The sequence below is a fragment of the Trachymyrmex septentrionalis genome, unplaced genomic scaffold (assembly GCF_001594115.1).
Source record: "Trachymyrmex septentrionalis isolate Tsep2-gDNA-1 unplaced genomic scaffold, Tsep1.0 scaffold44, whole genome shotgun sequence".
Lineage (NCBI taxonomy): Eukaryota > Metazoa > Arthropoda > Insecta > Hymenoptera > Formicidae > Trachymyrmex > Trachymyrmex septentrionalis.
This window is the reverse complement of record NW_017305611.1, coordinates 1,929,605-1,946,060: the sequence shown is the minus strand read 5'-3', so window position 1 is coordinate 1,946,060 and position 16,456 is coordinate 1,929,605. Positions and strand designations below refer to the sequence as shown.

The 16,456-nt window shown below is 34.1% G+C and overlaps 3 protein-coding genes across 3 annotated transcripts in view; 2 read left to right on the top strand and 1 right to left on the bottom strand.

Moving 5' to 3' along the window:
* LOC108751443 (ADP-ribosylation factor-like protein 6) overlaps positions 1-706 on the top strand; it is a 4,231-nt gene extending 3,525 nt beyond the window's left edge. Inside the window, exons 2-3 of the mRNA XM_018491648.1 lie at positions 97-276; positions 446-706. Of these exons, the coding sequence (XP_018347150.1) occupies positions 97-276; positions 446-657 (392 nt within the window). The 3' untranslated portion in view covers positions 658-706. The remainder of the gene's footprint in view (positions 1-96; positions 277-445) is intronic.
* A 4,749-nt stretch (positions 707-5,455) lies between these two features.
* LOC108751442 (peptidylglycine alpha-hydroxylating monooxygenase) lies at positions 5,456-7,154 on the bottom strand. Its single transcript, XM_018491647.1, has 3 exons — positions 6,950-7,154; positions 6,419-6,634; positions 5,456-6,339 (listed from the first exon to the last, which is right to left on the bottom strand). Exons 1-3 carry the CDS (start codon positions 7,064-7,066, stop codon positions 5,671-5,673), a joined length of 1,002 nt encoding a protein of 333 aa, XP_018347149.1. The 5' UTR covers positions 7,067-7,154; the 3' UTR covers positions 5,456-5,670.
* A 1,827-nt stretch (positions 7,155-8,981) lies between these two features.
* LOC108751438 (serine-rich adhesin for platelets) overlaps positions 8,982-16,456 on the top strand; it is a 51,741-nt gene continuing 44,266 nt past the window's right edge. The window contains exon 1 of the mRNA XM_018491645.1: positions 8,982-9,021. The gene's annotated coding sequence lies outside the window, so the exon portion shown is untranslated. The remainder of the gene's footprint in view (positions 9,022-16,456) is intronic.

The window sequence follows — 16,456 nt, the reverse complement described above, 5'->3', positions numbered from 1 at the left end:
TATATATAATACATAATATTAATATATAGTTCGCGTAATATATTATTAGGGCTTTGTTTTTACTTCATTGGTGCGATTAAGCCGAAATTGTTTCAGTTAAAAATGTCAGTTTCACCGCGTTCGATATGTCGGGCCATGACCGTCATAGATCATTGTGGGAGCATTATTACAAAGATTGCCACGGGATCATCTTCATAATTGACAGCAGCGATAAACTGCGACTGGTTGTTGTGAAAGAAGAGTTGGACATGCTCCTGCAGCATCCCGATGTTGCAGGTACACTTCATAGATGATAAAATTCGAATAGCAAGTGCTCGTTTAACACAGAAATACAAAATAGACAATCAGTTAGAAGATCTAGAATCTAAATTCTTTCGAATGTTCGTATTTCACAATTGGTAATTTCTTAAGTAACAGAAATTGAAAGCAGAAGTAAACTTTTCAGGACGCAAGATACCCATTCTCTTCCTGGCGAACAAGATGGACCTGCCTGATTCTTTGACCACCGTAAAATTAGTCGCTGGACTTGGACTCGAGCGAATACAAAATAAACCCTGGCATATACGGGCGACAAATGCATTAACTGGCGAGGGCCTGCAGCCGGCGATCGAGTGGCTGACGGATCAAATTCGCGATATATACATCAACAAGAGATAAACTACGTCGTTATGTGATACGAGATGCGACTGATTTGATATTTCTCGGCGAACAGTCTGTCATCAAATCGACTTAATAGATGTCTATAGTATAATTAATGACGTCAATTACACCAGTGTTTTCCACGTGGCATTTCCTCAAGATGCGATCCAACATTACGAAAACTAAATTATAATATAAAATCGTTGTGAGAAAGAATTGTTTCGAAACAACCTTTTTGTCCTGGATCTGCGTAATTAGTGTAAAGAAGCACGCGATCGAATCTTCGTAATCTTATTTAGTCAAATTGTAAAGATGTCATGACGAGATTCAATTGAAAAACATCGGTCGTTTCAAACTCAATGCAGTCCAGAATCCAAAAATGTGTAGAAAAGCGTATATGCATGTACATACATATATACAATAATATGTAAATGTTAAGAGTGGTTTATGTGTAAAGTAATTAATTAAGATGCGCCATGATTGATTAAAATACTGCAATTATTTTTGACATGCTACTTTGACTAGATTAGTTTCATAAACAATTTTACAATTAGTGAGCTTTGCAGAGATACTTTATTATGATATCCACAATAAATACTCATTAGAGAATTGCACAGTTCAGCACATTCATAGTTTATTACTTTACCCCTGTTTATATTTTTTTTGTATGTGTTACTGTGAAAAATAATTAACTATGGTTAATTTTTGACGGTTTTGTGCAGTCTATTACAAGTACTCCGAAGTATTTAATTGAACAATTAGAAGAATTTTATTAATTAGCTAATTAAAAAATGCTTTGAAACATTTCGACAAATTAAACAAAGTAAAACAAGTTATTAATCATAATCGATGTTTGTGAACATATCCTAATCTACACTGAATGTAAATTAATTGTCTACACAATTACATTTGTGTACTTTATTGTTACTCGGTTTATAGTCCGATTATAAAACTATCCAATCAGCACACAATATTTAAAAAATATTTTTTAAATATTTATTAAATATTTTTACGTTAAGTGAATATTTAGAAAACGTTTTAAACACATTGTCTGCTGATTAGGTAGATTTAATTAGCATTTATACGTTAAATTATTTTACAATATATGTAGAGAATTTGATTGGCTGATCAGTTTACATACCGACGCACGACTATTGCAGAACAGACTTGCAAAACGTTCTACGTGTATACGTCAAATTTGAATTAACAATGTTTTTCTCGAAGTTCGCTTTTTTTCGCATTTTTCATAAATTTTCACACTTCTACTTAAATTATTATAAAAAAAATATTAACTAAATTGTCGTAGTTGTTCAAAAACGCAAAAAAAAAGTCTAACTCCCGTCAATTCAAATCGTTCATATTTCAAATTATCTCAGTATTGCGCAGGCGTGGCCGTTAAGGTGCTGTTACAGATTGCACTGCTATCCTAACATATAGTACTTAAAATTTACATTTGTTTACATTATATAATCAACAAGATTAATCGTATAAGATTCGTTTATCAGCAGCGCGTAATCGAATCCAATATCATAATTTCAGTAAAATTATTGAATACGTAACTGCGCATGCTCTGACGCTCGACGCTCGACATTCACATGTAAAGGTACTTTGACTCCGGCCGCCATGACAGTTCGGCGGCTCATTTAGTTCGGATAGAGAAAGCAGTCGCTCCGTGATTAATTGCGAATTGATCGGTCGGGAACGCGTTATGGGCGCGAATTTATATCGGGAGTGCCGATTAAAGTGATGAGTGTATGACTGCCACGAGTTCGTCGTATATAATTGAGACTGTGCCATGATATAAGCATCGAAATGAGTGCGAGAAGGAGAGTGCCGATCCCTGTTTTAGGCGCGCAATTCTGAGTCGTACGTTCTTTTCGGATAGTCGGGACACGATCGACATTAGAGACGTGATGTATCAAAGAAACAGATCGTTATATACGTAAATATATGTTCAACGGAAATAATCTACGTTGCAGGACGAGCGTGATTCATTTGGACGTTGCAACGTTGGTCGCGTTCAGCTAATTTAATGTGCGGAGCGCTCGCTGTTATTCGTGTATTCTTCTAGAGCATCTAATAGTGAGCACTCATACACACACACACACACAAACACACACACACACACACACACACACACACACACACACACACACACCCACACACACACACACACACACACACACACACACACACACACACACACACACACACACACACACACACACACCAATCTGCTCCGCGACAGTTGAGTCTGCTGAACGCAATCATTGGCGTGAAATCGCCTTTCCTTCATTGACGCGCGAATTAAGTTTTGAAATTATGCGTAGTAGAGCATCCGTATCCAATGTTCATCCTTTTCTAGAATTGATGCGGGCCTTTCTGAGGAGGAACTTGCGAGGAGATGAAGTAAACTACAATACCCTAGCTGGTGAGCTATTAATTCATTATTTAGATTTACTTTTTGAATTAAATATGTGCATAATTATGATTGCCGTTACTTACAAAAAATTTATTGAAGTATTCGAAAATGTTTATTTTAAGAAATATTTTTACGCTTCACGTAAAATATTCGTTGAACATTTCTTGAAATAATTAAATAAAAAAAGATTAGATAATATATATAATTGTAGGGATGGACGGAATAAAAAGGCAAACTTCTACTTAGGCCCTTTTTCCGGCGATTAGCTTTTTTGTATAATACTGATCGTAATAGAGAAGTATTGTAGCATGTAACTTCTTAAAGACATTACATTAATTTCATTTGATTTTGTATTTATTTGTGTATAATAAAAAAGTAGCAAGTTATTTCCATTTTTATTAATATCAAGATTTTGTAATTATGCTTTTATTCCGCTCATCCTTTCATTTGACACATGAAGTGAATAAAATGTCGGCGTATGAAATTCAAAATTAATCGGAATGTATTATTAATTTTTTCAGGTGCAGCTAAGAGCGTACTTAGCTAGGGTACAACGCCGGTGAGTGAATTTATAAGTTGAATTTTATTATATTTACACGTTGATGTAAAACTGTGATGTCTCATCAATTTCATATGCTTTGGATACAGTGATGCTACATAAATGAGGAGCAGACTTTCAAAATATATTTTGTCCAAAATTTTATTTTATTTTATTTTATTTTTTTTTAATTGGAGATGGCGTAGTGATCAGTGTTGAATGACTTATACTATAAGCTATTCCGAGATGTTCAGAAAGCATTTTTTTGTTAATTTATATGCTGAAAACACATAGACATTTTGAAATGCATTATGTTTTTTAACTAGAAACAAGCAAAATGCATTTGTTTAACATCTTTAGCAATTGTTGAGCAATTGTTTAATAGTTCACATGCTACTGACTGACATATTATTATTTTCTGTAAAATACGTAGTTTTCTTGTATGGGTAATTTCTTTTTTCCTCTGAAAATTACAAATTTTAAGCAAAACGCATTTTGAAAATCTGTTCCTTAAATGCTTTGAAGCTTTTTTTGATTGGTCAATCAAATGCTTCAAAGCAATTGTAGTGAGACTTTTGACTGTTCTCTCTTTGTTATTCAATTATTACAGTAATTTAAAAAAAATTCTATTAATTAAATTAGTGATTAATTTAATTATTAGCAGCGTCATTTGGTTAACAAAGATAAAATTAACTTATTATTTAATATACGGAAAAGAGATTAGACAACTTTTGCGTAGATCATTTATTGATGTACATGTCTCACAACTAGATTTTTTTTAGAGACAGTTGCCACATTTATACATTATCGAAAATAAATATTATCTGTAAATAATATCACGAAAAAAGTACGTTAAATACAATTATATCTATATCTATTTATTTAACATACACAGTCTGAAGGCGTAGAGATTCCTGAGCATTGTATATGTACAGTTCAGAGAAGTTATTGAAAGAATAAGGACTTTATAACATTTGAAAATAGTATCTTCGTCACATACATATACATATATACATATATACTATGATTAACGAATCATAAACAGTTTTTCCTTTTTTTATCAGTCGCGGAATTATTTGAATGTGTCATATGAGAATGGTTCCCAAATTCTAAAATATTGCTATATCGATAAATTGGTTAAAATAAACAAGAATGTATATAGCATGTGCCATAACAATGCCTCCAATAATTTCTTCAAAATATTTTCAAACATCATGTATGTAATAATAAATAGTAATTGAAACTAGGTCTAAATTTAACGTTATCTTTTTATATCACATTTGCATGGCGCTTTAATTTACATATATGCAATAATTTTAATCAGATGAAACACATGATAAAACTTAAAATTAAGTTATATAAATTTAAAACTTTTTTACAGTTAAAAATATCGCACAGTCCAACACAATAATTGATTTGCCATCAAGCAAGTTTATAATGGATAATTTTTAGGCTTTCTTTTATCACGAATTACATATATTATTATATAATCATTCAGCAATTTGTAGAATAAATTATTGCAATATAATAATTTGAACGATCATATGTCACATTTATAAAATTGACAAGAAGAGGTACTCTAAGATATAAATTGATATTGAGTCCTTAAAAAATTTACGTAAAGTAAGTACAATGTACCCTGATTACAGTATTCATAAAATGTTTGTAATCACTTAGAAATATATAAAATTAATTTGGAATTAATTAATTGGATTAGAAATTAATTTGGAATAATTTGTGCGTATGCTGGATAAATGGTAGACACTCATTTTGCTGAGATAACAGCTCCAAGTTATTTTAAAATTGAACAAATAATAACGATAGAATAAACTGAATAGGTAAAAGATTACATTATATAAAAATTATAATTAATAAACAAATAAATTACTATAAAAGATCTGCCATAAATTATATTAGGACGATTTGGTCCCTAAATATGGGCCCTATCTCATTAAGGAATTAGATTCAAATGCATTCAAATACATAATTTGCAGAAATGTTTAGATTTTGTCTAATTCTCTATGATAATATAGAATCGATCTATTTGTGCCAAATGATACTTTTTAACATATTATAACTTAGATGCCTCTTTGTCAGGTATATTATTTAATTCTTGCTTCCAATAATATAAAGGAGGCCCTGCGGTGAAGCAATATTTCCGTTCAAGCGGAGTGCCTTCCTTGACATAATACATAATATACATATTACACATTTCATCTTCGTTCGTTCCACCTATAAACGTAGTTCTGTCGCGCGTACTTTGCATTGTACAACGAGCAGCTAGTTTATCACCATACGTAATTGGAACTCTATTGACAACGGGATAAAACATCTGAGGAGTCAGTGGATCTCTCTTTCCAAGTTCGATCCACTCCTCATTCGGCTTTACTACATAACCAGAAACGACTTTTCCAAGCGAATGCGTATGCGTTCTATATGCGAATGGATAGATAGTTTTCTTCTCTGTTATAGGACAAGATGATTCCATATGTACTGTTGATCTAGGTGGTATGACTCCACTTGTTCCTAACAAAATAACTCCAGCCAATTTGTCCATTGTTTGCGTTGTATAATGCAGAAATACACCTGAGTCATCTGTCCTGCCATCCTTAAAGCGGTCAATATGTGCATAATGTACTTGCAACACAATATATTGTATGGGAGAATCGCCGCCTACTTTGAAGCCCACTCCCTCTGGTAGATCTAATTTAGGAGCATCTCTTGCCCATGCATAAATGATCTATATAAACAGATGAATTTTTTTCTTCATTAGTACCTAAAATATATTTGTAAAATATATTTGGTGATCATAATATTACCTGAGTTCCTTCTTTACAAGCGGGTGCGGTATCTGCCAAATGTCCAGCATTCGCCATTTCTCCACAATTCCAAATTGGTTTTGAACTACCCGGTTTGGTGCAACCATAGATAAGCATATGGTGAGCTGTTTCCATTGTTGCATTTGGTTCAAAACCAATAATGTAATAATTTTTTGCATAGTCTATCCTAACTGGAGTGCATAAATATAATTCAGGCTGTAAACAAAATGTATCAGATATAATTTTTATTATTAAAAAAATTATATTTAAAAATTAAAAGATTATTGCATTATTAACTAGCACTGTAAATGGTATAAATCTTCTTAAAAAGAAAATTAAAATTAAATGTAATGCGTTTGCATAAAGAGTGTTATACTTGTTTGACTTTTTTGTACACTTTATTTTTATATGTAGCAAAAGCCATATGTTATCGCATAATTACATCGTATTATGTCATATACTCAGTCGTATATATGCATGTATGTGTTATTCGTATGTTATAACAAAAAAGTAAAAAAATTATATATTTACCGTATTCGGTTTCACGTTTGGCATTAGCAACGAGTATTTCTTGACGTCATAACAATACGAGAATTTAAAAAAAATCACGAACGCAAAGAAGCACGTAAACCCACGTTTCTGCGACATTTTCGAGCGTTAGCCTTTTCCACACATCGGCTTTTATCAACGCTATGACAAGGTGTGTACCACCTGTCAAACGCTACAGGTCGGTCGATACGACACCTAGCTCAACCTAAGCCGAGCCGAATGACGCAAATAGCAAATGGATATTTTTGGAATTGCAACATTCCATGATAGTGGTGACATCTTACGGGAACACGTACATACACCTTATCATATCGGTAATTCTGTGATTGACTCAACAGGACTTTATTAGACAATACTCCTATTAATTACATTCAATGATTAATTAAGAATCAGAATGTTTACTACCTGAAAAACCTAAAAAAGGACCTAGAATTTTTGAAAACAATTTTTTTTACTCTTAAAGATCAGGGATTTTTATGAAATTTTATCTGTATTTGGAACAGTTTTCAAAATTTTATGTGTAAATTTATCTAAATTATGCCTCTTTGAAAATATTATTTTTTTAATAATTTTTTTCTGGATGCGAAATGCCAACAATCGATTACCAATAAGTACGGCATATATACGTCCGTGTATGTTCATGCATATATTGTAGTATGTTTCGCGAGTTTTTATTTAAAAAACGGAAGTGACAGCAGAAAACAAGTGTACAGCAGAAGTTCATTGTTAATATATTGTAGGCAGCCTTTTCTGTATTATCCTGATTTCGCGGCTCACAATTGTAGAAAGATATAGAAATAATCTCGTGGGGAGTTTTTGTTTTTTACGAATTTACATATAACGTTTACATTATTTACATTCTAATCCATTTTAATATAATTATTTATCATTTCTATTATATATATAAAAGAAACATTCTCTAATCTTACCTGTAATTTGAATCTAGAAAATCCGGGAACTCTCGGGGAATTTTTTTTTGCAGCTAACACACTCTATTTCAATTGACAGGATTGTGCCTAAAACGAAATTTCTAACTAATTAATATAATTTCACGCGTTTGCAAAGTGCACCGATCGCGCCTCGGACATTTCCTGCGAAGCACGTCGACCTACCGATGCACTCTCGTAATTGAATGCAGCAGTTGTATCTACAACGAACTGCATACTACGAACGATATTGTATCACGTATATGGCCCGATGTTAATAAAGTTCTCTTGGCCGCCACATATACAATTGACTGTTTTTTGTTTGCATATGCATATGTGTACCGGCAAATTGTATTGCGGCGTTATTCTGTTCATCACGTGTACTACATATTGACTGCATACCTCGTTCTGTTTCCAGATGCTCTCCACTCGGTATTATGTTTTTATCTCGCCAGAGAATTTTGAAATTAATTTTATATTTAATCGATCTATCTTACGTGACGTAACATGACACTTTTTATTGCTTAAAATAATTTATTTAGACTCAGCTATCTTTTATTCCGTCACAAAGGAACGTATATATCGTAGCGAAAAGAATAAAACACGAATGAAAGACTAAAGATTCAGCAGGGCAATATAATGACAATTTTAATAGGTCTGCATGTGAAAAAACGAGTCGTGAATTTCGCGATTTAAACTAAGTACGGACGTTTGTTATGTGCAATTCGCGGTTTCATTAAACATAAAGGGTCCATCAAGAGAAAGGTAGCGTCGAGATTTTTAATACTGCAATAAAGCACGTCTTGCGCGGCTTTACGTCAGATTTATCGTCCGCGTTTTCTATAACAATCTTGCCCGTCTCTCGCTCGTATTTTCTCAGAGCCTCCTACAGTCGATCGATCGACGAAAAGCCGATGAATTAATACACGATTTCACGATGAGCCCGATATATTGAACCGCGCTAAGCTGTTGTTATGTCTTAACGTTCATGCACGGACCGTGACAGTAAATTAGCTGACCCTCGATTAACCGTTATACACCGATCTTATTTACCGATTACGAAATTATATTCGTGGAACTTGATGAGAGGATTGATCACGAAGTTTAGCTATTTATAAGCGATAGATGGTATGTTTAAACGACGAGAGGAATTAATTAACCTAAGTGGAGCTGCGGGAATTGACTAATCGATTATCTTACAATGTGTGCTCCCGTTTTGTGTGCTCACGTTGTGCAGAATTGTTAGCGATATATATCTTCCACGCGCAATATGTTACCGAATAAACTTTGCAACCATTATTTAGATTTTGTATTTTTATATTGTATTTTTATTATCGAGTTTATTTTATTCATCGTGAAAAATAAACGTTAATAATTCTTATATTACAATCGCGATTGAAAAAAATACTCTCTTCATGCATTAGAAAAGAAAATAAATAATATAAAAACCTTTTTTGTATTATTTTATATCAAATTTGAATAGTTTTTGTGGTCACGAAAATTGACTGTAGCTCTTAATTATGAATATACAAGATGTTGAGCGTTGAAAGTTAAAAACGACAAGATCGTGAAAAGAATTATATATTAAAATCGTTAATATTGATATCAAAAATTAATTATAAAAATGTTACAAATATTATATAAGTAATTATATATAGTTGAATCTTAATGCATTGGATATTTTTGAAAATAAATCCTGACATTAACCTCTAATAACGGTGAAAATTAATTGAAATGTGACGTTCTCTCATTTCTTGGATCAGCTACAAATTTCGCCAACATTTTGAATTTTGCCGGATGTCATTTTTATGTAGTTTCTATTGTCATTAAATCGATAGTCGTTAAAAGTATGTCGACAGCCAGCGTACGTTTTTGGAAAATAAATGACCGGTGAAAGTGCAGCAGGCGAGTTGAAGAATCTAACGGAGGTGCGGTCGACAATTTTAAGAGCTATTGATGAGAATCGAAAGAGCTAATAAAGTCTTCTCTTTCTCTCTTTTTGCTTTTTACGCTTGTAATGTCTGCCTTATACATATATGATAATTTATAGCTATGCCAGAGCTGAAAATCGTCCACGTGACAATTGTTAAATTATAATATGTTGCGATTAATTATGCGCTGTAACAGAGTTTATAAATCTGCCGCTAACTATTGATTTGCAGTTAAATTTTTATTTCTGTGCTTGTAGATAAAAGTTGCATTCGAAATTAGGTCAGAGGATGATTGTTGCGTTAAATAACAGCTCTGTTATCTTTATTATTAAACAATAGGCGATTTGATAACATACGCATTATGTGCGTTTTATGTTACATATAATTTGCATATTAATTTTTGCCAATTATTCCGCATTTATCGCTTTAATTTATTTAGATTGAATTATTCCGTGAATGCTCTGCGCTAATGGATTTCACGCAACGATGATCAGCTGACGATTAATGCGGAAATCGCTTTCGTTTCTTCCGATATGACCTACTTTACGTATCAAAGAATGTCTAGTGGGGAAGTGTTTTAGATTTTCGTTGAACGAGTAGCGCGACGTATCGTCCACCTGTAAAATCGAAAACCGGTTTTGTTCATTACGTCGCACGTCGCACTCTTGCACGCGTCTCCTTCAGTAGAAGTTCGTGCCAATATAGGCGGTATATCTGACGCTAAATCGATAGTCATCTTTTTGTGTGACGAATGAATATTCTCCGCAGGAACTTGTATCTGTTTTAATGACGCTAATTTTGAAGATGTCTGAGAATATTTAACTGTTATTTATATACGTAGCTAAAGCATCATTATAAGGATATTAAAATTAATTAAATTTCTTTAACAATTAAAAATCTTTTATATTTAAATTATTTACTTATACCAGATGAACAGAGATAAACATTATTAAGTTTTTTTCAAAGTTAAATTAGGGGAAACACGATGTCTTTTTTTTTTTTTTTTAATATCTTAACACGTTTGATTTGAAGTAATTTTAATTATAGTTAAATCAACATTTAGCATTTTTTATTTTAATTAGATCAGTTTTTTAATTGAAAACAATTTTTATCCAACATCGAATTTTTATCACTGTAATAATTGATGACGAAGAAATATCGAAATGAGACACAGTGTCGCGTAACGTGCAAATATGATAAAATTCATCTAAGTATACGCATGTAAAATTGAACTATATTTATATTAAAAGACAGAGATGATATCCTCTACATCTCTCTCTCTCTCTCTCTCTCTCTCTCTCTCTCTCTCTCTCTCTCATTTATTTAAATAGAATATTTTATTGAAAACAAAAAAGAAGAAATGAGAAAGATATACTATTACCCTGACTTTTTCTCACTACTAGTTTCATCAAACAATAGTGAAAATATACAAAGTATATATGAAGTGACGGAAAAGTAATATACGAGGGCTGACCGTGGAGAGGGTTAAAGATCGATTTGTGTCGTGCGGTGAGCAGCATCACTATTTCGATTTCACGGGAGTAGAGAAGGATGTTGCGAAGAATACGAATTACTCTTGGCAAAATAAATCGACGAGACTTCGAGAGATTTCGCAAAGCGTGACTCGCGTATTAAGGAAGATCGTGTGTTCGAAAGCGAAGTTCGAGCACAACGGAATATAGATCGAATGCTCGATCATTTCTGCTCCATTAGTCGATCAGTGTCACGCGTCGAAAACATGCGGGAAAACGGGAAGATTACTTTTGTTCGTCACGATAATTCTAGGCCGAATTCTCAAGATGCGCCTCTCAGTGGGAGGCTGAAAACGAAATGAGATATTGTATCTGGGAATGAAAAAAAACGTGCGCGTAATATTTCACTTTTGCGGCGACTAGAAGCAAACGAAATACATTTCGTTTGTTCTCGAGTCATTTCTCACGTGGTTTTGCCGTAATAAACCTTTTGCCAATTATACACGCATCCCACATTTTACAAGGATAAACCGGTATTTACTATCTGGATAAACGTATGTAAAATGTGATTATATCTTAATAGAATATCAGTGTTAAAACGTTCTTCTTTTTTTTTTTTAAACGATGGTGAATTAAATAGCTAGATAAATTCGCAGATGGAATATACGCATGTCTCTCGTCCGCGGAAAACTTGTCTAGTGGCTTTAGATAAATAGCAATTTATTAATTCCCGTTAAAGCTGAATTTGCCTAATAGATATAAAGACTCATAAACTTGATTCTTGCCGAGGGGTTTCACCCATAATTATGTTTCCTGTGCGCAACGGCAGTATATGAAAGTAAAATCTATCTCGCGCCAGTATGACTTGTATGAGGCTGTGAGCTCGGTATCCATTTCCGGTTACCGATATATTTTGCATTCATATACGAAGCGTATCACAAATCTCCGCTATTCTTCTGGTGAACGATGCTCCGAGATCAGTATTCATAACGATGACTTAGAAAGCGGACAGACGTGTAGCGTGAACGCGATACATGGCCGATACGTCATTAATCATCATCTACGTCTCTAGCTCATGTTTCTTATTCTTAATCGCTTTGTGCATTTTCAGCTTCGGGGTACAAATTCTCATGAAATTAACGAGGTCTACTGTTGCCATGCGTGTAGTAGATTAAATAAACAATAAATGTCTATTGACTTATTAATGTTCATATTAGAAATATTAATGTACATTGATTAACTACACTGAGAACAAATGTAAATATTAATAAATATTTTCGTTCGAATAATATTAATTAAAAATTTATTTACGGTAATAAATATTTAGCGTAAAAATTAAAAAAAGATACGAATAAATATTTATTAAAATATATAGTACATTTTTCTTAGTGTATTATTTATAGTTTACTCTATAATTATGTATATGTATTGTACATAAGATTATAAAAAGAGAGAAAGTTATAATCATCAAATCAAATTTGCCGTATTTAAATTGAATGATAGATTGATCTCTTAATCCTCTTTTAATTATAGATTGTAATTGTGTACTATAATTTGATCTGGTATAAAAGAAAGTGGAAAGGTGGAGCGAGAGAATTGCCTGCATATGTTCGAGCGTGTACTAGTTTGATGGTTTAATTCTGCTTTTCATACAAAACAAATTAATTGCTGGTGTAAGGTAGGAGTTTGTTGTGGAGATGCTAACATAGCTAGGTTATTGAGCCTCTGGCAAGCAAGATATCGAGTTCGTAACAATTACCGCCCTTGCGTTAAAGTCCTGCGATATCATACTATTCCGCAACTCCCAACGTGAAATGATGTTTGACATTTTCGAAGCCCGCGTATTCAACTACTACTCGAACTTCTCCGATATACCCAGTCGAATCTACCTCCGGAAATAGAAGTTGTAGGTAAATTCGAGTGAAATCATATTTCGTGAAGTCATATTTTTTATTAATATTTATAAATACTTTTCTTCACTTCGTATTTCCAGATTCTTCGTGAGTCTTTCGCTTAAAATTTTCACGATTTAATCAAACGTTGGAAGATTTTTTTCTTTTTAAAGAAATTGTTTCAGAGTACGAATAATCACCTTTATTACTTGTTAGTTTGACTGTTATTAAAAAATAACAGATGTAGACAAATGTAATGTTAAATACATGAATAGCAGAGCCGATGAAAATAAATGGCACGTAAAAGCGGACGTCGTAAAAGCATCCGTCGAGCCGGTAAAAGCACACGGGGGCCGATCGTTAGGAAAGCGACTGGCTGCAGACACTGACTTCGAAAGTGAGGCCTCGATCACGTTTCGTTCGACGTCGGTTCGCACGTAAGACGCGCGCACGGTCCGAGCTTTGTTTTCGTCCTCTTTTTTCCCCTTCGATCTTAGCACGACGGACGACGCGGTCCGAATCCACGACGACGCGGCACGTTTCCACGGGTGAATCCCTGCTAGACGATCGTGCTCAATCCGAAACGGAATTCCCGACGTTATTGAAAAGCGCCTTCTGGATTTTTCGCGTGAAAAACTTGGTTGCTTGCGCGAACTGCACTTGTCGTTTAACGTTTCATGACGGTAGTCGTGTTGATTTAGCTGGATGCGGGCTGCTGCTGCGATTGGCTTCCGCGCGAGAAGTTCCGTATATTGTGACGTTATAGACGAGAAAATTTCCCCGACAAACTACAATCTCGTACAAGCGTGTACTGATGGAAGACTCTTTAAAATAAAAGCAAAATCTTTCTCCGAAGAAAGAGAGGAAGAAAGGAAGAAAGTTGCGGGCGCAACAGGAATAATTTTATGGGCGCAACAAATCTAGTTTTTGAATGAAAATTTATATCTATGCCGTGTGAGATTTATAATCATTATTTTAATCAAAATGTTTTATTAAAATGTCTGACGTTCACAAAGTGGCTTTGCTCTTTTTACTAGATAAGCGGCTTATCAACATATAGCGGCTTTTCAATGTAAAGAGCGAAATTTCTTTAATGTATATGATATTTTTTCATATACAGTATGTTTTATATCAAATTACCCAATGGCTGTTTCTTTACTTAACTATAAATAATAAGTCGACGCAAAATTGCAATGCCATTTACAAGAGATAACTAGAGCAAGACTATGATGTGATTGATAATTACGCCGATAAGCAACAGGCACTACTTAATTTTCATATCGAAGTCGGCGATTTTGCCATCATATCGCCTCCATGACGTCATTCGGCTTGTTTCTCTCTCTCTCTCTCTCTCTCTCTCTCTCTCTCTCTCTATCAATTTCTTGCACATTCTCCATCATTCCGAAACACCGCGATTAACGTCGATCGCATCATTAATCGCGATTGCTAATAGGAAAAGCCTATTTGAGCCGAGGGTAAAGGAGACCGTACTTTCTCCGTCACTGTAGTGATAGAAGATAAATGTGTCGCAAAAAGGAAATCGCTCGAAAAATTCTTCGTAAAATTGTATCACGATCGATAGCGGCAGAATAAGTGAATATCCTGTTCGGTGTCTGTCATTTGAGATATCACGCGTTGTCGCCACGTGCTAGAGCATGTTAACTGCAAACTATATATATATTAATAAGATTATTTTTTTTAAATAATAAATAACAATAAGATTAAGGCTAATGAGAGTCAGCGGGGGAATAGGCGCTCATAGGTATTGGTAATTTATGTAAAATACTTCAATTCGATAGCTGATGTGCAGCTTTATTCCGAAATCTTGAACGTTTCCACTCTCTTTGGAGTCGTCATCAGTAAGCTATACATTATTTCTTTAATTATATTGTATTTATTAGCGAGCTGTTTACCTCTTATGTCTTATTCTGATTTTGTTACTGGTAGACTTTGTAACAGCAATTTTGCTGACGCCTAACTATTTGCAAGCTACAATTGTCTATTTATGTTTACGTTAACTATAGTCTATTGTATCATATTTTATGTCTATTACTCTGTTAACATGTAGTCTTTTTCATATATAGCTTTGCAATAAACTAAATTAAATTACATTAAATTAAAATTAAAATTTACGCGTGTCGCCGCCTGGGTGTCCTCCAACGTAATTCCCATGTTCCCCGTCCTAATTCCGCCGCGCCTGAATTCCAAAGGTAAACAGACTAAAACCGTTGGCTGCTGAAAGGATTTACATTTCTTTTAGAAAGGTGACACCACGGTTACAAACCACGTACGTTTACGTTTACGTGAAACGCCCAGACAAATTTTCGCCGAGAGTATTCTATATTCGACAGCGTCGCGCATTTCTCGCCTTTTTTTTTCCTGGAGTCAGCTTCGGAGACGCGAAAAGAGGCGCTTAGAGAAACTTCCGCTGTTTCACAGATACGACTGAAAACATCTCGCGAATTGAGGTCCGTCACCGTACTGTTTCCACGTTTAATTTCCGGTGAGGAGGTCGGCATCAAGCAGAAGGCGCGATGAACCATTCATTTCGTTTCATGAGCAATACGACTACGGTAGTGTAGATAAGAAATAGAAGAAGGGCGCCGAACGAGTAGAAAATTCACGATTGGTTAACCTACTTTGCCGGAGCGAATCCAACAGTTCTGGAAATCTTGTGATTTTATGACAATCGCGGTTGAACTTCCACGGTACTATCGCGCGTTTCCGGCTGTGCGGATTTCGGATTTAGACAGCTTCCAACCGAATACTCGCGAAAGTTAAGAATTACTTTTTCACGCGAATTACGGAGGTATAGCTTCGAAAAAGAAAATGTACAATTCGAATTTTTTAAATAACATAAACGTATAAATTTTATTTCCTTGGCTCCAAGAATAAATCACAAACTAGTTGCCAATGAGAGCCACAGTAGTTATTAGCGCCGAAATGTTGATAATTGTTAGTAGTAGAATCTGAAAATATAACTGCAATATATAAGTACATATATCTAATACTATCAGTTGACTATATATGTATATAAATGTAATTGTTTGATCGCAACACGCAATACGATAAAATGTTTCTATCTTGTAATCGAACTCTCGACCTGTGAAAATTGAGATTTCACTCGTATCGCGAATTTTCATGAATTTTCGCTGCTGATTTCAATTGGGGGATGCACGTATCTCTCCTAGTTGCAGAAAGATTATACACCTGTGGGGGTTGCGGCGGTAAGCAACTCTCGTCGTAATACCGGCGAACGGTGCGTCTA